The sequence below is a fragment of the Teleopsis dalmanni genome, chromosome 1, assembly GCF_002237135.1.
Source record: "Teleopsis dalmanni isolate 2A chromosome 1, ASM223713v2, whole genome shotgun sequence".
NCBI classification, from domain to species: Eukaryota; Metazoa; Arthropoda; class Insecta; order Diptera; family Diopsidae; genus Teleopsis; species Teleopsis dalmanni.
In genome coordinates this window covers 202,368,925-202,394,646 of record NC_051846.1, presented here as the reverse complement: position 1 = coordinate 202,394,646, position 25,722 = coordinate 202,368,925, and the positions used below count along the sequence as shown (strand labels likewise).

General features: G+C 30.8%; 2 protein-coding genes and 1 long non-coding RNA gene across 3 annotated transcripts; 1 reads left to right on the top strand and 2 right to left on the bottom strand.

Annotated features, from left to right (window-relative positions):
* Positions 1-46: 46 nt before the first annotated feature.
* Positions 47-24,000, bottom strand: LOC119671396 (maestro heat-like repeat-containing protein family member 1). Its single transcript, XM_038082010.1, has 13 exons — positions 23,804-24,000; positions 7,079-7,256; positions 6,656-7,017; positions 4,489-6,588; positions 3,786-4,425; positions 3,589-3,727; positions 3,062-3,186; positions 2,754-2,958; positions 2,014-2,687; positions 1,636-1,948; positions 1,439-1,573; positions 1,280-1,382; positions 47-510 (listed from the first exon to the last, which is right to left on the bottom strand). Exons 1-13 carry the CDS (start codon positions 23,886-23,888, stop codon positions 368-370), a joined length of 5,202 nt encoding a protein of 1,733 aa, XP_037937938.1. The 5' UTR covers positions 23,889-24,000; the 3' UTR covers positions 47-367.
* On the bottom strand, positions 19,582-21,012 carry LOC119671397 (transforming growth factor beta regulator 1-like). The gene is made up of 2 exons (XM_038082011.1): positions 20,845-21,012; positions 19,582-20,701 (listed from the first exon to the last, which is right to left on the bottom strand). Exons 1-2 carry the CDS (start codon positions 20,956-20,958, stop codon positions 19,613-19,615), a joined length of 1,203 nt encoding a protein of 400 aa, XP_037937939.1. The 5' UTR covers positions 20,959-21,012; the 3' UTR covers positions 19,582-19,612.
* On the top strand, positions 23,035-23,730 carry LOC119671398. Its single transcript, XR_005251813.1, has 2 exons — positions 23,035-23,360; positions 23,418-23,730. It is a non-coding gene; the product is annotated as an uncharacterized LOC119671398 (long non-coding RNA).
* Positions 24,001-25,722: the final 1,722 nt, after the last annotated feature.

Below are 25,722 nucleotides of genomic sequence, written 5' to 3'. Positions count from 1 at the left end.
TTTTTTATGTGCAAATAGAAAAATTATTTATTAATTGTTGCAAAAATTTTGATGACTAATGAATTTTGAAAAAATTAATAAATAACTAAGCAAAGTGCTCTGCGGAGTAGTTTAAGGATTGTTAAATTATGTAAAAAAAAATTTTGACAAAATTTCTTTAAACATTTGTTAATTTATACTTAAATAACTAAATGTATATTCTCTACGACTACATAATAACATATGCAATGGCATAATGACAAAAGATACAATAATTAGCTTAAGGTAAATCACATTCACACAAGGATCACAAAATATAGACTACGATTAAAGAAATAAATTTAGGTCCACTGTTTCCATTTTTAATTGAAATGTTGATTTTTCAATGTTAGATATCACCAAAGAAGTAACCTAATGCCGTTGCAGCTTTGATACGCACGAAGTGGTTTTCATCCTTCAGCAGAATGGCAATTTTATTACCAACTGATTCTGTTTGCGCATTTCGTTCTGTTAAGAAATTGTGCAATATACCTAAAATAAAATGAAAAAGACAGTTTCATTATTTAATTATATAATATATATAATTTAATTCTTAGTAAATATAAATGATTGCATTAACTCTTAAACTGTGAAAAAAATTTAGGTAGAAACACATTGACACTTACACCTAAGCGTTATGACTTTACTAAATTGTACCCAGATGAGATCTACATATATAGCACGAGACATCAAAGGAATTACAAAATACGAAAGCATTGCTAAATATTCATTAATGAATCTGGTAATGACGCTTGTGAGAAAGCAATCCATCATAAGGTTTACGTGTATTTCCAAAATAGTGACCATAACGCTGGGTTCAATACCTTAACTGTCCATTGGGGTGTGCTAATATTTACAGACACTATATTCTTTCATTAAGCTCTAATAATAACTTTCATGTTCTCTTTTTCTCTCTTCGCAATTCTTTTAGTTTCACTGAGGAAAGTGAAAAATTCAAGCTGGAGTGACCTATTCGGGCACAATGATCAACTGACAGAGTCTCTTGATTTTATGGTGCTTTAAAATTAAGAAAAAAAAAAACTCTGTATAATAACTGCAATCTTGTGATGTAATTCTACCATTTAATATCGTTTTTCGTGTAATATTAAGATATATATAGTAGTTTCTCTCTAACTCAACGGAGTGAGCATTCAGTCTTTAAACTTTATTTCATTTAATTTTTTTAACTGATGAGGTTTATAACGTCACAGTTTAGGAACCAACCATATAAAGTACAATTTAAAATATAAATATATATTACCTATAACTATTGCCGCACTGCCACGTACTTCAGGCCATTGGCTACGTAATTTTGGTATGCACGAATCAATGAAATCTTGTATATGCTCGGGTAATTCTATAGCCTATTAATTTACATATTAGTATATATAATAACTTCATTATGTATATTGTTACTTACAATTAATTTAACAAAGTCTAATACAAATACACTATAGTTAAGTTGCCCGTGATCAATTAAATGCTTCTGTGCCATATCATTGACTTTGGTGGAATTGAGCAGGCCACAAACTTTACGTAGAGTACCTTTGCACGCCTTCAAATATAAATATAAGCATTAAATAAAACACTATATAGTAATATCAATATTTAACTTACTCTTATGATCGTCGCCTCTCCCTCACTCAAATGCAAAAGCAAAGGAAAGAAATTAGCGAACAATTGCTCACGTAAAGCTTCTGTCGAGGAATTGGGCGATACGCTACCGTCATTTAATGACATTTTAGACTCACAGAGATCACCAAAAAGTATAACGGCTGCCTCACGTATTTCAATTGAATAACTACCAAAGAAAGGACGTATACGAATCGCAAGAGAAACATGAAACGATTCCACACGATCACTGGGTAAAGCCTGCAATATACGTGAAAGTCCACGCATGCTCTCCAATGGTATATTGATTAGACAATCACTAAAAATACATAATATGGCTATTTAGTAAATATAAAAAATTATAGAGTGCATCTAACGTCATACCTAACAGTGTCATCTATGCCCTTTAAAAGTGCGGTTATAGCAGTCTCAGTGTGTTTCTCAATATCACGTTCAGTTAGATGTCCTACATAACCCAAACCTTGTATACTTAAGCCGCGTACAGTTGCATTTGGATCACTTAGTGCCGAAGTCAAGTGAGCCATTATAGTTGATGAGATGTCACCACATGGTTTAAGTGGCACTAAACGTGAATACAAGCCCACGGCTGCCACACGTTGTCCATCGTATGGTGATGAGACATATTTACTTAATGCATTGACCACCTGCTTCATAGCGCTAGAAGATACTTCCAATTGATTAACTAAACCTATAGCCATTGGAGTTAGTAATTCAATATAATTGGTTAAATCAGCGCTGGAACCAAGTTTTGTGTGTACTGTTAGAACTGTCGAGATTTGTTCCATACCCAGATTGTTTAGAAATGATTGAAATGTATCCAAAACAATTTGGCATGGATTTAGTTTTACGGAATCTTTATTGGGTACAAAACCGAATTTTGATTTTGTTGTATTGGTTGTGGCATTCGTATGCGATGAAGTTGTATTTGTTGGTGAAATACTGCGCTGACCTGTATGCATTGGTGGTGCAAGGTTTGTATAAGCAGCTAATGATGTGAGTAACATGGTAAATAGTTCCGGAAACTTTTTATTGAGTTCCTGATGAGAAAAAGATAATATTTTAGTTCTATAATTAAATTTTAAAATAAAATCATTGTTGATTACCTCCTTAATTTCTTTGCAAGGCAACATTTCTCTCAGTGCACAGAATATGGCAAATGGTTGCACGCTGGCAATTTTTTGACGTTCCGTTGGTGCTTCATTGGATTCGAAGAAGCAAGAGGATGTGAGTATTTGCAGAAAATCGTCAATAATTATACTAGTAAGTTCTGTATCAGAGCAGAGTAAATGCCAATATTCAATTATGTTCCTAAAAAGAAATCAAAAAGTGATTATAGATATAGTTGTTTGCAATTATTTATATATTTAACTATTATAGTCTCATGATTTATTTTTTTATAGAGAATACTTACTCTTCGTAGGGCAAATGTTGCTGTAGCATTTCTGCACAAACCAATTTCGGATGATGTTTGGTTAGGGCTACTAGTGCTTTAAGAACGCCTGACTTCGCACGATTCACTTCACAGTTTTGTAAAGCCTGAAATTTGAATTTTAATTGTATTTACTAAATATTTAAAATAAATATCTATATATAGATTTATATATATATATATTTAGTAATAATGTACGTAATGATCATTCAGACTTTATATTATATGCAGAAAATGAATATAAAAAATATAGTTAAATAGTATAGCCAGTGCTTTTCTCTCAGTGATAAAAGACTAAAGGAGTGTTTAGTTGCTTAGGAGTGATAAGAGATTTAAAATCCTTAGTAATAAAGGATTTTAAGGATGGTATGATGATATCGGATTTAATGAGTATCATCCGCATTTATCGGTACGGTTCTAAACTTACGTTCAATCTTACTTTAAAATATAATTTTTCGGTCACAAATTATTAAACTCGCTTAACAATCGCTTTTGATTAATTTACTTACCGCTAAACAGTCTTTAACTATATCAGGTATCGCATAGAACAAGTCAGAACCCTTTTGTTGTACAAAGAACTTAAGAACTACAGAAGCTCCAATTGATGAACTTTGTTCCGGATCACGTAAGCCGCGTAAAAGAGTTTGACTATAATAAAATCAAAAGATATTTTATTGTAAAATAATAATATTTTAAATTCACAAACCAAAATTGTAAATACTGAAAATTTGAAATACGCATAGCTATAGTTTTTGCTATATCTCCAGCCAAATTATATATCAATTTTGGATCATCGGTAATGATTTTCTCCTTAATAAGCTCAATCTCTTTTAGCCACGGACTTTCACTATCAGCAATCGTAAGAGTTTCGTATATACAAGATATTTCCAATGTTTTCTGTAATATGTCAACTGAAACCTGTCTAACAGTGCCATTTGAATCTATGCAACGTGGCACAATTTTGCCAAGCATTAGTCCAGTTTGATTAAATTTAGAAGGTGCTTCGCAGCCAATCTTCATGGATTTTATATAAACATCTAAAGTATGGTTAAAAACATGGCTGGAACAAATTCGTACTTCGGAATTTTTATCTCTTGTCCATGTTTCCAATATAAGTATAATTAAATCCAACGTAGCAGGTGATGGATCCATTTCAATAATAACTTTAACAAGTGCATTTAATTCAGGTAATGATTCGTTCAAATGCTTCGCTAGAAAACTATTCCGTTCATCCTCCTCCTGAGAATCAAATTTCATCTTCAAATTTTGTGCACATGAGAAAAAGTTCTTGCAGGCAATTTCGAATATAACACCACCATCAACTGATTCCGTATTATCATCGCCACCTAAGCAATATATTTATATTTTAGTTGTAAAGAACTTCCTATAATAAAAAAAGTTGCACTTACCTATGCGTATAAAGTCAGTGCCCAATTTGAGTATTGTGGGTAGCAATGGTAAATCATCGAATGGGGCCTCGATTGGTATACTGAAAACGGCTTCCATTATTTGCTTGCGATACTTTAATGGTTCGGTTAGTTCCTCTTTGATGGCGATAATTTGATTGCATGTGCTTAACAGTGTCTTCAATATAGCTGACATGAGTACCTGATCCTTTGTACCAGTAAGTTGTGCAATTAAAAAATTTAAGATGGTATCATCCAAATTCAATAGGCTTAACAATGGATCAGTTTCATCCATTATATGACCAAACGCTTTTATAACTAGCAAATTCGTTTTATAATTTTCCAATTCCTTGTGTGTATCTTTGATGAAATGCAAATTGCTAAAGAAACCAGTGGAGTGTTTGCGTCCGCCTATATGTGCTAATTCAGCAAGCTTTTTGATGAGATGCTGCAGGTGCACACGTGAAATATAGCCGAGCGCAAGTGCACAGGGCGCAATCTTTTCTTCGTACTCAGTATGCTTAGTATGCTTATCCAGTTTCTCTTGTTTAGCCGAGGTTATGATTAATTCTATTTTCGAGTGTATAGCTTGTACATCAGTCACGGAGCACAATCCTAAACCAATGCACTTGATTAGCATACCACGTTCAGCACTTAGATTTGGTATAACGAATTCATTGTTTGGTATTGTAATTGGGTACATAAGTAAATGGTCTGCCATTTTGTTAACCATGCGCTCAGCAAAAGTTTCATCATGTCCTTGTAGGAAATCAATAGTCTCTGTAATGAACTCCATCAATTTACCGAAGAAAAGTGACTCTTTATTAATACATAAAAGTAAATCGGAAATATGTTTGTCCCACAATGGACCCAGTGCTGGATTCAAATGCGGATAGTAATACTTCATAAAGGCTAAAATGTTCGTAGCACGTTTGATGTTGTGGTAGTTGCCCAGTAACGCTAAGCAACGTGCAAAAATTGTTTCCGCACACGGTACGATAATTTTTCCTTGTTTTATAATTGACGTATGTTTCGACGCAGCTGGTTCATCATCACCAGCATCTACTCTTTCCTCAGCTTCGTCAATATCCAGAGGCTCATATTCTATATGTGGTGATTTAGCAAATAGACTACTGAGACATTTAGTCAAATTCGAACAAATGTCAGTGTAGTCCAACAATACATAGTAATTCAGTAGTTCGCGTTTAAGTAGTTCATCCATGGTACCGGCGGTTGAAGATAGCATGAAAAGTGAGTTCTCACAGGATAGCACGAAGTTTGCATGTTCTTCAAGTGAGCCATGTTCTTGATTGACTTTGGAATATTTACAGCTGTAACGCGTAATGAACCACACAAATTCTTTCTGCTTGATGAAGGATTTCTGAGCCAGTGCCACAATTGTTTTTAGCAAAGTCATTTTCATCTTGACGCTTTTCTCTACAAGTATCATTTGCTTAAGGCAGTCTATGAAACCTTCCAGTTTACTTTCGATATTCACGGTAGAAGTATTCATTAGGTGAGTCAAAATAAGCAGTGATTTTATGCGTTCTCTTTCACTGTTATTTCGTAAATGCATAAGTAGTGTATCCATAATCTTCGTAGCATAAACGCTGGAGAGCAAATGAAAGCAACGTAAGACCTCGTAGTGTCCCTTTACTGTCTGCGGTTTCTCGTAGTCTGGATAAACGCAAACCAAGTCGAAGAGATTCGATATTAACTGTTCGGAAACATTGTCCAGTACATTGGGTTGTAATGAAATATTCGTTTTCAAAACAGATGACAAAAATTGTGTGACTGAGTTTCGTTCTATCGAGCGTCGATATAGCGCTAAAATTTGTGGTATTAAGCGTTGTGATTGATCCTGTATTTTGTCGGTCGGCAGCAGTGGATACATTGTGCATAATGCCTGCAATATTTCAACACAAACTTTTGGTTCTCTTGAATGCAACCATTGGTTGAAGAGCACATCGTATGCCACGGATATTTCTGTGGAACAATTATTAATAGCTTCTACATCATTTGCAACACCACCGTTCATGGTTATCGCACCAGTAGTGTGCAAAGTGGAGTGTTCCAACAATGCCTCACTAAATCGACCAATCGCTATTAAATAAATATATATATATATATATATACCTTAAAATAAATACTTAACTATTACAATATTTACCATATGCATGTGCTGTTTTTATGTGATCCGTTTTAATACCACCGAGATTTGGTAAAATAGAAGCTAGTATGGGCTTAATAAATGGCACTACAGCTTGTATATTCGCCGTAGCCAGCGAACCCAAGCATTGCATTACCATAAAATGACCTACTGCGCCTTCTTTGGTATGCGCCATTAAAGCTTCCATTACCATTTTACAGTCATCGCCACGTCCAATGGCTACTAGTATGGAAAGTGCGTGATTCTGTATGTTGGGCATGTGATCAGTGGAACGAGTCAGTTCTTCAATTGCTAAATCAATAAGTTTCTTGTGTGCTTCTGGCGGTACCAATACATTTGCACTGACAACACGTTCAATTGCTCTTTAAATATTTATTTTTATTAATTTAACATTAATTTATAATCTTTGACGTTGACACTTACTTTAGCAATATGATAACCGTTTGCTCTGGCATTTTAGGGTTTTTTTCTTTGTATTCAATTAATATATCTGTGGCACGCACTGGATGGGTTTCTAGTATTTTGACTAGTGCACTTTGTATGGCCAAACGAACAGTCTCATCTTTATCAGCTAAGCCTTCGAAAAGATTGTGTAGAACACCTAAAAATAAAAAATTCCGTTTAAGATGATTCCAATTTTAATTAGAGGAGAAAACTTTAATAAGACGGTATAAGCGTGTCCATTTTATACTGTTCGCAATCTCTCTCTCTTGGGTTTATACAGATACGATGCTCTTGCATATGACAAAGTCGCGAGAAAGTATGGACTAAACAGGGATTTACAATATCAAGAGAATCCACCATAAGCTTCAGCTGATGCTCTCTACTTTTTTGGAAATGGGTCGTTTCTTATATCTTCACAAAACCAGGCAGCTCTATCTACAAGTCTGGTCACTACATAAGACTTCAACATATGAGAGTTTATTTATATTTACTTGACGTATTCTTCTAATTTTTAAGGCAACCAAATAATGTTTAGAATTTTTAGAAACGGGTTGAAAATAAAAGCAGAACCAACCAGAATCTATTATTAAATAATGTTTTATTATTTGTTGGAGTTAGTGCAAATTTATATTTTTATAATCCTAACTTTAGAACCGTTAAAAATAATTTTTTTTAATTTCATATTGTTGTGTGCTTTTGTGTTAAGTCACAACTAATCACTTTTACTACGCTGACTATGTCCACACCAATCAATTCAGCCTTAATTTGGATAGAAATAACAAAGGATGGATGGTATAAGACTGTATAAATAGACTAACAAGCTGAGTAGATCAATATATGATGATAAGAAATCACCTCTCAATAAGGAACAACTAATACAAATAATTAAGTGTATTGGAGTTAGATAGCCAAATGAAAAAGGAAGAAAGAAAGACCACCTGATTATTATCTCATGAGGGAGTTACGCTAATACGATCTGTCAAAAACACTTTGTTGAGAAATACAGCTATTGCCAAATATTGTATTATTCAATATTAGTTCTTTCTACTATTACGTCCATAGCTGTCATTTTATATAGTACTTTTGTGTTTCATTGTTAATATTTATAATATCTGATTATATGTTGTTCAGGTTTTAACAAATAAAAACCTAAATTCCTTTTTGTTTTGTTTATAATAAATTAAGCAATGCATATTTCAAAAAAGCGTGTTATTTTATTTGAATAAAATAACTATTGCTACTATTTTTACGAGCATTGGTTGCCGTGACACAAAAACAAATGCGCAGCGGTTATGGGGTTAAGGGTCGTTATAATTTTTTGCTACCGGTTCGTTAATAGACTTCAGAAACACAAAAGACATCATTTACCGGTGAACTATGCGCCTGTCACACTTTTCTCCAGCAATTATGAAACTTTTTCTGATTCTAGGTTACTTACACAAAAGTGGAATGGAAGCCGTACAAGTAATCGAATTGGCCTACATTAGCACAGAAGCAACAAGTTTGTGGCTTTTACGAGTACATGGAAAAGTTGACAGAATATAAAACAAAAATAAAAAAAACTGGTTAACTTGAATTTTTCGAATTTTACGATTTTATGTTTGCTATCGAACGAGCGGAAAGGAGCGCGGTGCAAGGCAGGAAGGGAAAATGTTCAAGTTTGTTGCACATCAATTAAAAATGTTTTGTTTCAATTTTGCTATTTTTATTATTTTTTTTATTAATGAATTTTTAAAATATTTAAATGTTTTTATTATTCTCATCTTCTTGATTTTACCATCGAAATTCCATTGCACGAATATTCGCATTTGCAATGAACTTTTTGCTGAGCGCCTCGCTTCGAAATACAAATTTGGCACTACTTTCGCTATCAAATCGAACATTTCGAATTTCATTAATAAAATTAATTTTGAATTTAATTTATTGAAAAATTAAATTAATCTTGTTTTAATTTTTTTTAGCATCGCGTGCAATTGCTTTTCAATTCACTGCCTTCTGAACTGCAACTGAACAATAATAAAAATCTTGTGAATTATTTTTTTATTGCCTCTGGTTTCAGTACGCGGCTATCAAGAGTTAAATAATACCTGAGGGCGCCGGGCGAAACCAAAATACAAAGATAATATTTCTACTAGATTTTTACACTCGGTTTGTGGTAAATAAACAAACGTTTATTTTGGTTAATGTTTATTGCAGCTCAAAATAGTTTTACAATCATGGAGGAGCTTACGAGTAAACGCTTACGATTAGTATCTTTATGATATGAAAAAGCGAACACAAGAGTACAAAGCAGATTTCCAAATGTATCTGTAATGAAGTTAAGAATTTAAAAAAAAGAACAGCAGAAAACACCGATTGAAAAAACGATTCTCATTTTGATCTGGAACCAAAAGTAATACCATGGTGTACCGTTATGCTTCCGAAATCGTGCCAGAGTTGATAAATGATTGAATAGTCCCAATACTAGATACTCGTTTGCGTTGGGTGTTAGAGCACTGTTTTGTAGCATCAGTTTACATTGTTGAGGCCTGTGCTAGACTGAACCTTCACAAAGGGTTAGGTTAGATTATATTGACAATCAGTTTATTTGATCAACTTAGACCCTACGGGTCTACTGTGATACCACACAGGTAGGCGACCTTAACTGCTTTTATTTATGAATTCGTTTTGAAGCCTTACTAATGTGTAGTATATATTCATTCTTAGCATAGTTAGATGAGAAAAAATTGCTAATAGAAAACCTGGTTAACCTCATCAAAAAGATAGGTTTGTAGGAAGGGTTAAAATATTGGGTCTGCCTAAAAAGATATAAGGTTTCAAGGTGCATTATTTGTAACTGTCTGGCTTTGATCTGATAAATGATGAGAACATTTGAGCAGAGAGTTTTATTCTTATGTGTTATTAAAAGATTATGAAAGATTATGTGTCTTTTAATTGGAATTAAGCGTGGATTAAAAATAATTTGAAACCACACTTTTGGCGCTCTCTAAGTATTATTTTTAAGAAAATATAACTATTATTTTTTATTCCAGATAAGAGGAAGATATTGTCACTTAGCGTATGACATACTTCAAATATATAAGTTTTATCTATAAATCTATATTTAAAAAGATACTGCCACCTCTGCATCTTCTGAGATAAGATTTAATTTTTTTATAGTTTGGGGAAAAATACTCCCACCCTAAGTTGTCTATAATATGTCTCAAACTTTTATAAAATTAAGTGGAAAACATTTTTATCTCATCATCACTTCAATTATGCTTTCAATTTCAATTTAGTTTGGTTGAATATATTTTTACCTTAACGTTTATCTGATATCTTTTAAATGTGAGTGAAGTTTCACTATCAACACAATATGGCAATAAAAATTTAGTGCTATTAGAAAGCATAAACCGGTCAAACAAATATATTAATTATTTGTGTTTAATTAAGCGTTATTTCTGTGTATAGAAATAAGTAAAATAACATAACTGAATATGAAAAGTAAAGTTCAATTATGGATTTTTCGAACAAAGTTCTGGCAAAATTAATTATTATCAATTTCGTAGTCACTGACTGTTACGCTGATAACTGACACTGACATCGATTGCCATTAATTAATGCAAAAACTATTTATTAATTCCAACAAAATTATAGTTTCTATTAATAATAAAAGAATTGTTTTATTATTTTACATGTTGTTTTATAATTTTTTTTTTTTGGTTGATAAAAATAATTTTTTATGAATATTTCTACCTTGATTACTCACAATTAAAATAGTTTATAAAAAGTTCAGCAATTTGAATGAATCAAGTTAATTGACTATATATAAATATATTTATTAGAGTACAGTGATTTCTTACTTTTGCGTAATAAAATATATTACATATTATACAGTTTCAATATAAGGAATGTGACTCATTAATTGTAATAAAAGTTTATAAGCACGAACTCACATTTAAATAAAAATAACAATTTTTAAATTTACTTCGAGATATAAATGGCAATCACAAAAGTTACCCAAATAATTTTTAAGTTTTTATTTCTTATTTAAATTAAGAAAAAAATGTAGACATAATATCATGTTTTGGACTTAATATTCTAGAAGCGAGCCTTCAACACGTAGTTTTTCTTTGATCATTGATTAATCTACTTTTATTCTTCGGAGAGTTCGTTGAAATATAAATATTCTCTCAGTTTTTGTTGTAGCTATAAATATCAACTCAGTTTTTAAAAACATCGGGGCTGACTCTAGATATAACCTTTAATAGACTTATATTGTAATAATAGGTCAATTTGAAAGAGACCTAAGTTTATTAGTTTCACGACTAATACAAGAAGAAAGAAACAAACATTAGAAGTTTCCAAAGTAAGGATATTTTGAGATTTTAAATAAAAGTAGTTTCTCCAAATGTTAGAAAAAGTTACTTTTTTTGTTTAACATAGGTTAGATAACCTTAGATTAATCTGACTGGCTATAAGCACCGCATACACCTTTCGGTTACTAGTGATACCAGATAGAGTTATGACTCCATGTAAATTTTGTAGAATACATTCACACAAATTTAAATAAGTGTTTAAAGCACTATTCCTCAAACAGAGTCACCAAACTTTTTTTAACTAGTTTTTAAAGCGTGTTTTTAGATCACATTTTACTGGGATTTAAACCCAATAACTGTATACCATAGATTGGTCCAGTAAATACATATCGTGCCAACAGATATTAAATATTTTAAAAATGTGCTATCAAGAAACTAGCTTTTTTAAAAATTAAAAGTGTTATTAGATTATGTTTTGACCATAATTAAATATTTAAAATATGTGCTTTCAGGAAACCACCTTTTGCAAAAACTAAGTGTTATTAGATATTGTTTCGCAGAGTTACGATTGAACGCTGTCCAAATTGTCTAAATATCGTTCACCACCCACTGTATGATTTGTCTATGATACATTATATTTCACCATTACAAAATTATATTATTATTATTAAGAAGTATATTTATGTATTACTACCCTTAGTTCCTGACTCCAGATCTCATTTAGTTTAGGTTACATAAAGATATTGGATTCGTTTTCTGATAATCGCAAAACTAGCACAGATAAAATAGGTGGATCTTTCATTCTATATGTATATTGCAGACTCTGCAGCAGCGTGTCCAATTAAGAAACCACTGATTAGTCTCAGTTTAGAACTAAAAGGAGTATTCTAAAGTAAACAGTCTTCTTTAGAAATAGGATAAAAACCAGTTCATTCTTTAAGAAAAATTGACTTATTTCGATTAAACTGACTCAATATAGCCACTTAAACAGTCTAAAAGCATTTAGAATGAGCGTTTTATGGGACATGTTGAATGGGACATACTTTCGGAAGTTGGTAAATAAATTCTGGATTAGCTTCTCCATCCATAACCATTATTCTTTCATAATTTTAACTATCTTCAAACATATATACCTCCAATTTTTTAATCTCTTCATACAGTCAAATAGCCACAATAAATTTTTCTGTATTTGTACCTGTTTATTTATCGTTTAAATTAATATTTTGGCATATATGTTGTCTAAAAATTTTCATTCTGATAAACTTTAAAAATAAATTCCCCCTTTAGAGGAAGTGAGAAATGAATCATGAAAACACATGAAGTCTAAAAATTAAACTAAATTGTTTACGTAAAAAGTTTTGTACATAACTTTTTATTACTAATTAAATTTATAAACAATAAATCAATAGAAAAATTTACAATAAAATAAATCTTAACACGTCACTAATTAAATCCCAAAAGTTGATAAATGTCTACATATTTCAGTTTATTTCGAAATAAATATCAATTTTTGTATGAAAATTCCTTATGAGCTTTTACCTGTGATAGTTTATTTATCTTATCATTTTAAAAACCATTTTTGTGTGAAGTAAATTATCTTAGCAATCTTATCAACTTCATTAAAGCTATTAAAGTAAATCAAAGTATTTCCCAAAAGTGTGTCAGTTTCCCAAAAAGAAAAAAGCATATCACCTCCCTCATTGCGTAGTTAAACGCAACAGGTTGATGGAACGTGTATCTATCTCAATAGATAAATATATCTATCTACACTGCGGATTAGCATAGAAACAACAGAGCAAACGTTTAAGCTAAACACTCTCGCTCCGTAACACACATAGACGAAAATTTTAATCAATAAATCAACTGTGTCAACAAAAAAGATACATTTACTTCCTGACATAAAAAATAGAAAAAATAGAGTAGACCAAAATATGCGCAAAAAAGAGGCACGTTTAAAGCTAACAGTACATACTCATTTCATTTTTATCTAAATACCTTTATATATGTATATCATAATATATACATATATGTATATTGGAATTTAATTATGTAAAATGCGTAACAGGTGTTTTTAGCATTGACTTTCGAATCTATTAAAATAGATTAAAGTTTATTAGAAATATTTTTCTATTGCACAATAGAATGGTTTTCTTTTTAAAATTAATCACATTTAGGTATGTTCTTCTACAAAGTACCATAGATTCGAAAGTATATGAGACTTCTTAAACAAAGGTATTTATGCGGAGACTATTTATTACCAATCACAATAATCGGTAAGGTAGATCCTTCATTAATGTGGCGCACAAATTTCATGATATTCGAACGACAAAAAATACAGATTTTGCAGATATATTGTGTTAAAGATGATAGTTCCTTAGGATGTGAGCTTAAGCGTTACATATGTTTACTATATTCATAACACGCTTTCCTTACATAGGCAAATGATTTTTTATAACTAGGTGCATATAGAAATAGGTGACCATAGCGTCGCAAACATAATTGATAGCCAAAGAAGCATTATTTCTTAGAGTTGCCCAAAAACCCACTTGGCGTCACCTCTGTGATTAAACACGAAGCATTATAGACCATCTTGTCTCCGTCCTTATACCACTGTATGCTGACCCAATCCATCAATGTATTTACCAATAGGTAGCCGTAAAATAAATAACTCTTAGCCTCTTAGTCGGATTAAAGTGTTTCTCCAAGTCCGATTTCTTTAATGAAAGACAGTAGAGAGGCTATATTTCCTAGCCTTGAATCACTGTGTTCCATGAGTGTTGTCTAATAGAAGCTAAAAAAAAGCAATTCTTTGAAATCCCACCTAACAGATTCGAAAAGTTTTGAACCAATTTATCATTTTCATTCCATAATGTGCACTAATATTGATGTGTTTAACTTGTTATGGACTATTCATTGCTCCAATAAAGGAATTAATTGTGGCCCTATGATCCTCCTAGGAGTTAAAGGATTTAATGTATTAATATATTCATTTTTCATCCTTATATCCTCATATATTTCATCCTGATAATACGTTTCAAAAATGGTGTATTTTCTTATCACAAACGTCGTTTTTTGAGTGGATGAATTGAAAGGTGATCAAAACTTCTCATCAAAATAGCATTGATGATTCTATTTTTTACACACTTATCTTCTACATCACAAATAAAATATGTTTTTTAGGTAATAGGCATTCTTAAAATATATTTACTGCCATAACTCTTTGAATATACCATATATTGACTGATGTGACTAATAACAATATGGCACATTATTAACTGAATCATTCAAGTTCATTAACACAACTGTTTAGTGTTGAGATAATAAAAATACGTACTTCAATTTTACTATTCAAGGAATATTTATTCATACAGAACCAACTGAATTATACATTTTAATCTCGACAACAAACGACTTTTGCTATTCCATGTAATTTTGTTTTCTTATAAATTAAAGCATAATCATTTATTAATCTATTTATATTATTATTATTAATCTGAATATAAAAGTATCTGTTGCTCATACAATGAATACTAACTACCCTTAATATTCAAATAGTCTTTGTACAGAAATCCGCCCTCGTGGAACTATTATTAACACATTAACGATAAAAATAACAAAAGACTTATTTTTATATAAATATTATAATTAAACGGGGTCATATACCGCATGGTATTAGTCATTTAATAATTTCTCTAATGTAAATAAACTACTTTTTTTACATTTTAGACAAAAAGTGCAAGAAATGCGAAAAAATATTATAAAATATGAAAAATAACTGATGGAGCTGATAAGGAACATATAATCACAATCTCAAATATTTACTTTTGCTTTGAAGTTTATTATAATTCATTGATTTCATGACTAAGGGACGCAAAGATTAAGTGACATCACAGCAGCTTTAAAGTTTGTGAAACATATTATTGCAATCTCAACCTAAATATTTTACTCAATATAATCAGAAGTATAATGTATATATATGTGTCTTTAAAAAAATCTCTCAATATTATTAACTACAGTAATTAAGTTGGGCATTGAAAATGTTCTCATTACTCAACTTTGTTGCGGTGATATACCACGTTCTTCTCACTATTTTACACTATTCATTTAAATGATTTTTGTGTGTAGAAATCCCATAGAACACAAGACAACAACGTTGTCATGTTCTTCTATTTAATATTTCTATCGAATAGAAGAGTAGATAACCGACAGAGGACTAAGAATAATAGGAATAAAGTTAAGGATTCTCATATATTTGATATTTTTAAGAAAATATATAGTCTGATAAGTGGATAACCTGCAGAGTATTAAGATAATGGAATAAAGTTAAGGCGTCTTATTATATTCGATATTTTTTAGTACTGATGCCTTCTGTCAAGTGGATATCCACTAAAAGGTTAGGAAAATAGGAATCAAGTCAAAGTATCTTTTTCGTCAATTTACCACTTATAATCTGAATCCACAAAAAAGTTGAAAAAACTGGACATGAAATTTTAGACATACTTAATTGTTACGAATGTGTAAACAGATAATCACAGATAAGTTTCTTTAAGAATAAAATCCATAGTAAGTTAATAATAATATATATTTATTATATTGTATTCTTTTTATATCACATATAGTGTTTTGGCATAATTTCGATTTTTCGGGCACGGTCATCGGACAAAAGAGTTTATCAAACTTTTAGCTATTTTAAACTATTTCCACTGTGGTAATGTTAAGATAGCTTGGTTTTCGATATACCGGACGCGCCATGGTCTATTTATTCTTATCAGTTCCACGACGTTACATAGCATATGTAGTTTTTGTCGAAATATCGAGGAACAAGCGATATCGTCATACAGCATAGCAGAAGTAACTGCTCAAAATATCTGATTCAACTAGAACCCTTTGTGAAATTGGCGTACCAGGAAAATCAAAATCACGCGTCAGCAATCATTTATTAAAAAATACAGAAAATAGTAATTATGAATAATAACTATTTTCCATTTATACTTCAGTTAAACTCAAATTTTACTTATTTTATTTTCCAGCTATTTCCTTTTCTATTAAAAATCCTTTTAAATGTACAACAGTACATTTTGAGTGTAACGTAGCGTATGGGCTACAAAAATTAATGAACTGATGAGTTCTCTTTGAACTTTAGCAACAACCGAAATAACAAACTAATCAACATAATTAAACTTAATTAAACTTAATACGTACTTAATTTATAAAAGGATTATCATAAGCCCAAAAATGACATTTAATTAGACGCTTAATAGCAGCTTAATGAGGTTTCCCTTGAAATGAAATATTCGTGCACATTCCAGAACAACTGTTGAGCTTTTTCATGTGCTTATTTCTGGAGCAGAACCTTTTAAGTGCACGTCAACGATAAAAATATATAGCATGTTTCCATTTGGAGAGAGTTTGGGTAACTCCCCTCAATCAATGCAATGTACACAACACACAAAATGGAAATTGTCTGTGTGAAAGCCTGCAAGAGTTTATTTGGTCGTAAAACGAAACTCAATATATTCACAGCAAATCGTAACGAGGGTAACGTAAAAAGTATTAATAAAGAAAAGTAGTAAGATTTTAATGGGACACTGTGCTCATGTAGAGGTTTAAAAGTAATAATAAAATATAATACAAGTACATGCTAATGTAAAAGTATAAATAATTTAATAATATTTATGATAATACTTTTTGTCTGAATTGAAAAGAACCAACTGGATGTGACTGCATAAGTTAGTAAAATGAAGTCCTACTAGCATTACTCGATTATCAGATATGTATATATTTTTAATAGGTAACTGACATAACCTCACATTTGTTACAACATACTTATTTTTATAAATATTTAACACAATGAGGTGGAATCCATAACAGTTTGTATAAAATGCATATTTTGGTTATGACCCTCGTCTCTTAAAAAGTCTATATATAAAGTAAATAAATTCACTTTTGTATTAAAATGTTCCTGTCAATATTTCCATTGTAGTATTACATTATTAAAAACAGAACATAATAATGCTGTCACCGCTTACTTAAATAATACAACAAAAAAAAAAACTCAAGCTTTATCAACACAAATCTGAAAAAAATGTTTAATTTTAGAAGAAACACCATTGGAAGTCAAATTACTGTGTTGGAACTTAAAAAAGGTTTTTATAATCGACAATCTGGGATATGAATCATAAAATGATATTTAAATATATTAAAAAGAAAGTTCATTATTTATTATTCACAGAATATATTTAAATGGTCGCTTAAATATTTGCAATATAATTAGATCTAATTCACTAAATTTCTTTTGCAGAATAAACAACCACTAACTTCACTTCCCGATAAAAAAATGTTCACCACACATTTTGAACAGAATTTTTTTCTTCTTTTATTCCTTCCTATCAGGGTCGAACTTATATGGGTTCCGGGCCATAGGAACATCTCGGGGAACTGCATGGCAGACGAGCTTGGCAAGGCAGGCGCTCTTATTCCTAACATTTACTTCTCAGTGTTTCACTTGCTACAGTTAAACTAGCAATAATACAAAAATACCTGAGCATAGCCAAGCAATACTGGACTGACGAAGCCTATTGCCAGATATCTAGGTTGACCTAAGATTGGGTCTAATCTATAATAACATTTGTCGTAGCTGTGTAGATGAGGATAAAGAGACAATTGTGTTCCATCTCATATGTCGATGCACTTCTTTAGCTAGAAGATCAAAAATTGTCGGGTCCCTTTTTTTTACCGACCTGTTATCCTGTAATACTAAGGACTTAGTTAAATTTATAGAACTGTCAGGTTGGTTTTTCTTTACTTAATGGGGCAGTCTTTTTCGGCGTTGGTAGTATATACATACGACTGATCTTTCTGGTACTATAATGGGCCCTTATTTAAGCTCAAGTGGGCCTTTTGGATACGCCAGTCTAACCTGTCTACCTATTTCTTACTACTTATAAAGTGATAATCAATAGTAAATAAATATTTATTTAAATTTAATATTTGTTCTTCATAAATATTTGACATTTAAAAATAACAATCATTAAAAGTCTAGTATGCTATAAAAATATTCGATAAATATAGCATGTAGATATCTATAATTCTAACTTAATGAACATAAATGGATTTTATGCATATTCAAGTTATTTTTTTTTTTTAATTTTATTGAATTTTTTTTTTTTTAAGTAAATATCAAACAGTGTCTCTACTCTATTCTGTAGGTGGATCTGTTGGTATCTCACTTGGAATGTGGATTAAAGCTTATGCTTGATCAAGATTTAATGTTTCAGCATCCATATCATTCATTAATATGCGTAGTTCTGAATATAATCGAAATTCAATAACCCCATCCTATTCAATATGATATTTTAACTCATACGACTGTTGGGGTTAGGTAAACACTCCAACCGTTACAGTGATTCTATGAACTGAAACTGTGTGTCACGCAATGTGTTTAGCATAGCAATTTGTCTTTTATCATTCACATGAAAATTATAATGATAAAAAATAAATAAAATTTTTAGAATAAACAATTTTCTTCTCTAATAAACAGTAAATTAATTCAATTCTGTTAAATGTTTGCGAAATTATGTTTACATTTATGGATGGTTGGTTCAGAAAACAAAAACAAAACCGAATGCAATTTAAATTCTCTAATCGATTAAATAAACCATTATAATAACAACACCGAATAACGCCTGGACGAACGCGACGTACTTAATTGGAACGTTTGGAAAAGAAAACAATAAAAATAATTCCAATAAAAAAAATCCTTTAACTATATATGTACATACATTGAAATAATAAAAAAGAATAATTCGAAATTAATCCATTATTGTTTTGATGGAGTTCTAGCTCAGCAAATACACCCTATAAAGTGACAATAGGGAGTAAGAAACATGGAGTAAGAAGCAGGGACTAATGTAACCCAGACGTCAGTTGCAGAACGGGATCAAATGACCTCAAAATTCTTTTCTAATTATATATTATATTAATATATATTGTTCGTAGAGTGTCAGTTATGTACTCGCCGTCCTAGGCAATAGGAGTACTATCTTTGACATTCTGTCGTATTTTTTTTTTTATGGAGCTATTTTTCATGTGGAGCTACTTTTATATTATACATTCTTAGTGTTACTTTTATTACTCAAAATTTTAATTTTATATCATTTAGTATTTCATATAGTAATAACGCAATATATCTAGAACTTCGGTATGTATATCAACTTCACTGCAATAAGTCGTCTGGTGGTTTATCTTTTACTTCCACTACAGTCTCATATACAGATAATGCAATGACAGATTGTAATGCTTCAAAGTTTATGGTTGGATCAATTGCTTCTAGTAAGTTGTATTCATCCACGTTACTTGTGCCAAATCCTTTAAAGTTTTTCAAACTTTTATAGCCAGGATCCAATTTTAATACATTAGTTACTATAGGATGTGATAAACCAAAAAATTTTTCTCCATTTACACGCAACGGTAATAAGGTAACCTCAGTCAAATTACGCTGCAAAATCTTCACAATTTGTTGATGGCAAAGATTAGGATTGCGCCCAATGATTATATTGTTTTGATCATTTTCTGGTATTATTTGAAACTGTGGCATACCAGCGTTATTAACTATTTTACAGGTATAGACACACTTATCCCTTGGGTTTTTCGGATGTACATATATACGCGTCGAAATATATCCCACTGGGTATATCCAATCTTTCGTATGAAAATTTGAATTGTTTGTTATGATTTTACCAATTGAGTGAATTGAAACATTATATAGAACGATGGGATATATTAGCTTGCCATTTCGATCGAATGTCTTATCATTTTGTAAACATTTATCGTTCTTAACACTATCAGTTTTAGCTTTACGTTTTATATGCTCGCGTTTTTTTGCAGGAATTACTTGTTTATCAACTAATATTATTCCTTTTTGTGGCGCTGATTCTTTGTGCTCTTCGGTTGATTGAGTTCCCGGTTTTATTTCAGTCTCTGACTTTGTTTCAGTTTCTGACTTTCTTTCAGTCCCTGGTTTTGTTTCAGTCTCTGACTTTGTTTCAGTCTCTGACTCTGTTTCAGTCCCCGAATTTATTCCACCATCTGATTTTTTTTGAGTTTTTGATTTTGGTTTGGTTTCTTCTTTCGGTTCGGGTTTTGATTTTGTTACCAGACGCTTTTGTAGTCTTTTAGGTATTTTATCCACAGGTTCGTGACCTTCACAACGCATCAAACGTTTCGCTAAAAATTTTCTATTTTCGCGTGCTATTGAGATTTTTGTTTGTACATCGGCAAGTTCATCACAAACCGCTGCGTTAATCTACAAATTATCAAACATTTATAAACTAAGTTACGGCTTTCTATATAGAGCATTAACAAAATGCTCTAGATTCGCAAAATATCTTCGAAAATTGCATATATCAATGCATTGAAAATTGAATATAAATTTACTACTTCACTTACAAATATCATGTCTTTCACTTCTTGTTTCAATCTTTTGTACTTTTTTTCATATTTTAAAATAATGGGTCTTTTATTTTCAGCATTTTTATTAACAAATTTTTTAAGTTCCGACATTATTAGGTTTATTGATCAAGCCTCTATAAAAAAGTTGTGACATGTAAGGTGCACTCATAGAACAGAAGCAGCAACAATTATAAATTGTTAAAATGGCTACCAATAATTATTAATCCCATCAATCTTACGAGCTATATTCAGTTTCCATCACCAAATAATCAAACGGTTTCAAGACAAGCAAGTTTAAAGCCTGTTTTACACTAAACGATTTTAATCGTGAGGCAATAAACCCAAAGAGATAATGTTTTTTCTTAGTTAACTGCAGAAGTGAATATATTGGAATATTTTGATTATTGGAAAATGTTTATACTGAGGTTTGCTTGTTAAACATGTTTAATGTGGTAGACTGGAAATAGCTTTAAACACATTAAATATGTTAAATTTGTTTTATTTTAACAGTACATAGCAGATAAGTAGAGACAGATGCCTACCATGCCATGAATACCACCTGCAGACAGGTGTTAAATGGTTCCTAAGTTCAGTATATTATATACATCATATTAATATAAAATTTACGGAGAGCGTTAGTTATAGTGTGTTCAGGCGCCAGTTATGCTCGGGACTACTCGGCTATATTTAATCACGCGTTCCAAGACTACTTTAATTTTTAGGACTGGACGTTAGCATAATGTTTATTAAAAGCAATATTATATATTAAAATATTTAACATATTTAATATATTCAGATTTAAACATATTTAACAAATATTTAATATATTTAACAATTTGGTAATTTTACAAAAATCATTAGAGATAAGTGATAGACATAAATAAATCTGGGCGTATTTAGTTATTTGTTTATTTCCGTAATGTAAGTTTTTCATTTATTATTTTCATTTATTTATTATAAATAATAAAAAGTAAACAATAATAACTAAAATACGTCATGAGTGAGTGAATTGTAAATAGTAACTTTTTTGTAAATGATAGTAATTTCATCAAGTTTGGAAATATGAAAATGTCGGACAAAGAATGAACTCCATATATATAACATATATTGGATATCTGCTGCCGATATACATATAATGTGACCAAGCCACTTATTTTGAGTTTTACTTCGGTTATTGCCTGATTTTAAATCATAGTTTAGTGTTTGTTATTGTGGTGAGATGCGGTGATAAATGAGGTTGCCATAACCTAGGCTGCATTTCTAACCCCTATAATGTCGCGTATGCATTTTCATGTCGGAAAGCAGACACTAATTTGAATTGAATTAATCTTTGACTCAGTTTTATTGTAGTGACAAGATTCTCCCACCTCGACCCAAGCTAGATTCATTAAAAATCCCACTCATTCATAATTCGTTTTTAATCCCAAGCAAATCTCATTATCTCTTACATTTCCTTTGTCTAAATCCAAATATACATATTTGTGATTCTTTTCATGTTATGTTATATAGATCTGCTTACGCTACAACAGATCTGCTTACAATAACAACAACAACAAAGACCTGCACATAGCTTGCTATTATATCCCAGATTAGCTATGTTCAATGATATATAAAGAACAAACAATGGAGTTAATCAAATAAATAGAAAAACTGCTTATCACAAATTCCCATAGAGATCAGTTTATGTGAATTAATTAATAAGTCTAGAATTAAAAGCCATTCACTTCGAAAATTAGATCAAGGCTTCTCTAATTAATCTAAACCGAGGTTGGCTTCCTGATTTATTCAAATCTTTTAAAGTTAATAGATTTGTTTTATTTTAGAGTTTTAATAAAAATATAATACCAGAAGTATGATGTAAATATAACCATATTTATATAAATAGATAACATACATATATGTACAAAACTATATATATGACTTATGCTAATTTTTACTATAATAATGATAGACATATAAATTTAAATTTTCACTGATGTAAACGACCAGGGGTTATAGTTCTAGTTAACCACGACGTTCAAACAGTCTCCCCAATTCCAACAGGGAATATATCAGGCTGATACAACAACGAGTTTTATTGTGTATGTCAAGCATGGTTGCGGATATATTGTTTCCGTTTGGTAAATCTGATTTCAATCTAGATTTACTCTCGATCTGTCAAATTTTGTTGTCCAGTCCGAACATTTTTAAAGTAATCCAACATTTTTTAGTTGTGTTAGTAGACAACAATATATCGAAACATATATCAAACAAACTTATTTCGAATCAAATTACAGTTTATCTGCCAAATCATACACAAAACACCTACTAATTTCAGAGTAATCTTACTACTCTGGTAAAATATCTAGAGTGTTATGAAGTAACCTCAAGTGCTACACATTTTGCCCCAAATTTATCAATCGAAAATGAAAATTGCGCTAAAAGTGCTTTAAGAGAGCATCTCGATTGAAAAAAATGATCCCAGACTTTATAAGAAAGGGTCAGCTCTAGTATAGTAAAGAGCGAAAGTATGGGTAAATATGAATTAATTTCTTTACTTTCCATTTCGATAAAATCATTTTCTTGTTAAGGTTTTGAATTCCTTTCAACTGATTAAGTAATTAACGGCCATTCTTCTACACTCAAGATTTATGTACTTCACAGTGTAAGTGGCAAGCAAGGCATCACCAGCGGAAAGCAATAATAAATCTGAACGCAATCCAAATTATCTAAACGATTGATGAAGCAATAAAAATAACAACAACACACAGCGCCCGTGACGAACGCGACTTGCTAATAAATATGGAAATGGGGGCTACGTGTTTTCATGGAAAATAATGTAGTGACTTGCAATACAAACATAAATCATTTATCAATACATTTTCAATTAAAATAAAAAAAAAATCAAAACAACGCACTTTAACTCCAATGTTTTTCTTTGTTGTTGTTGTTTTTCAATGGAGTTGAGTTCAATTACCTTCCAAAACTGTGTGCTTATCAGGTGCAGATGATAAGCTACCGCCTCCTCCAGCGGGCGTACCACCTTTGACATGTTGACTCATTTTTTTGGTGGAACTACGTGTTCTCTTCCACTTCTCCAGTTTTGCTTTTTTTTTTATTAAATTTTAGACTTTGAAATACAATTTAATTTTATTGTAGAAAAACAAAAACAATTAAAATAATTCGCACTAAAAAATATTGAACTTTTGTTTGTTATTTATTATTTGTTATTAAAATGAACTTGTGTGAAGACCACGTAATTATTTTGAATTTAATTCTTTCTGCGTTTTGTATTTTTATATGGCTTTGTTGTTGCTAATCACTTCGGACGGAGGAGCAGCAACTCGCACATAAATAACTTGCAAATTTTTGTTTTACTTTTATGGCATTTATTTTGTTTAATTATTTTTATCTATTTTAATAAAATCTTCTTCCGCGGCAAATTATTTTCAGCCATTTAGTTTTGCGATCCACGTACCGCTGCTTACCGAAACATACTACTCGGGAAAACTACTGCGCTTTATTTTTGGACTCAATTTGCTACAAGCGGATCCGATTCGAGGGGCAAAATCTCAGCCCACTCTCACTCTTACGCTCAGCTGTTTTTTAATTTCACAACAAATTAGTAAGCGACGGCAGCACAGGTAAGCTATTATTTTGAGTAAACTTTTATATATCGTTGAAAATAATAATAATTTTAAATTATTTTATATATTTTACGTTATAGTTTATATTATGAAATTATGAATAGCTGCTGCTATCGACATTGCAGCATTTAACAAGCAATACGTCACTATCAGCTGTTCGTGTTATTATTTTTGTAGATAAATTTATCTACTTTTTAGTTGTGTTTGTAAAATAATGGATATGTCAATACACTGTAAAAAATTACATGAATTTTTTCTGGCAATTTACTATCAAGTAATGAGATATGAATTTTTGTATGATATACATTAACTCGTTTTATATATTATATATGTGCATTGTAATTTTTTTTTTAAATAAGTAAAAATTAATTCAGTATATACAATTTCTATGAAGTTTTCATATGAGTTATCTTAACAAATTGGATGTTTTCACGTAGAATCTCTGAGCGCCGCTAGTTACGATATGTTTCTAAGTAAAGCTTAGTATTAACAGCCATTTTACATGAAAAATTTACATAAATACCATAATAAAAATTTCTTTAATCTTAAAATTTTGTTATATCAATTTATCGCACAAAAACTAAATTTATTACATACATCCAATTTGCCATTAAGCAAATTCACTGTCTTATTGTGTTGTTTTTGGCGGTCTCTTTAGATTATTTTTTTTATAGAGTTTAAAAGAGTGCATTATTCTTACCGTTGACGCGCGCGCGAATTGGATGTTTTATGGTAGATTATTCTTAACCATATCTTTCGTGGTCTCTTAAGACCATTTTGGGTCCGAGTGTATTACGATATTCACGTTCTTTTCTAAGAGGTTGACACTTAGTTGTGATAAATGCTTAAGTAATTTTAAACTAAGTTTAATAAATGCAGTTAATATGAAATATACAAAAATTTCTTATAATGTTTGGAATTTTTTAATAAAGTCAATATTGTTTTTGGTTCATTTTGTCTTTTCTGGTCTGTTAGAAATTTTTTCATAGAGTTTACAAGCATCTCTTCTTCTTATGATTACATCAATAGTAAGATGATCTTTATTGAAGATTGATCTTAACCGCGATTTTTCACAAAAGATCTTTCAGGTCGCAGTGCACGTATAGCATATCCATAATAATAATAATCTCGTTTTCGGGTTTTTTCTGGTTCTAAATGTGCTAGAATGTGTAATATTCATATATTATCTATGAGATGAACCAATTTAGATAAATTTAAATTTGTAGCTTAGTTCCACGGTTACTGTGGA

What these genes read in the sequence shown, in the direction of transcription:
- LOC119671397 (XM_038082011.1), bottom strand. Translation starts at nt 20,958, where the DNA reads ATGTCGGAACTTAAAAAATTTGTTAATAAAAATGCTGAAAATAAAAGA. An exon ending in AAGTGAAAGACATGATATTT is followed by an intron (nt 20,702 to 20,844) that starts GTAAGTGAAGTA and finishes GATAATTTGTAG; the next exon opens with ATTAACGCAGCGGTTTGTGA.
- LOC119671396 (XM_038082010.1), bottom strand. Translation starts at nt 23,888, where the DNA reads ATGAGTCAACATGTCAAAGGTGGTACGCCCGCTGGAGGAGGCGGTAGC. An exon ending in TAAGCACACAGTTTTGGAAG is followed by an intron (nt 7,257 to 23,803) that starts GTAATTGAACTC and finishes TTTTATTTTTAG; the next exon opens with GTGTTCTACACAATCTTTTC. An exon ending in GGCATAGATGACACTGTTAG is followed by an intron (nt 1,949 to 2,013) that starts GTATGACGTTAG and finishes ATGTATTTTTAG; the next exon opens with TGATTGTCTAATCAATATAC.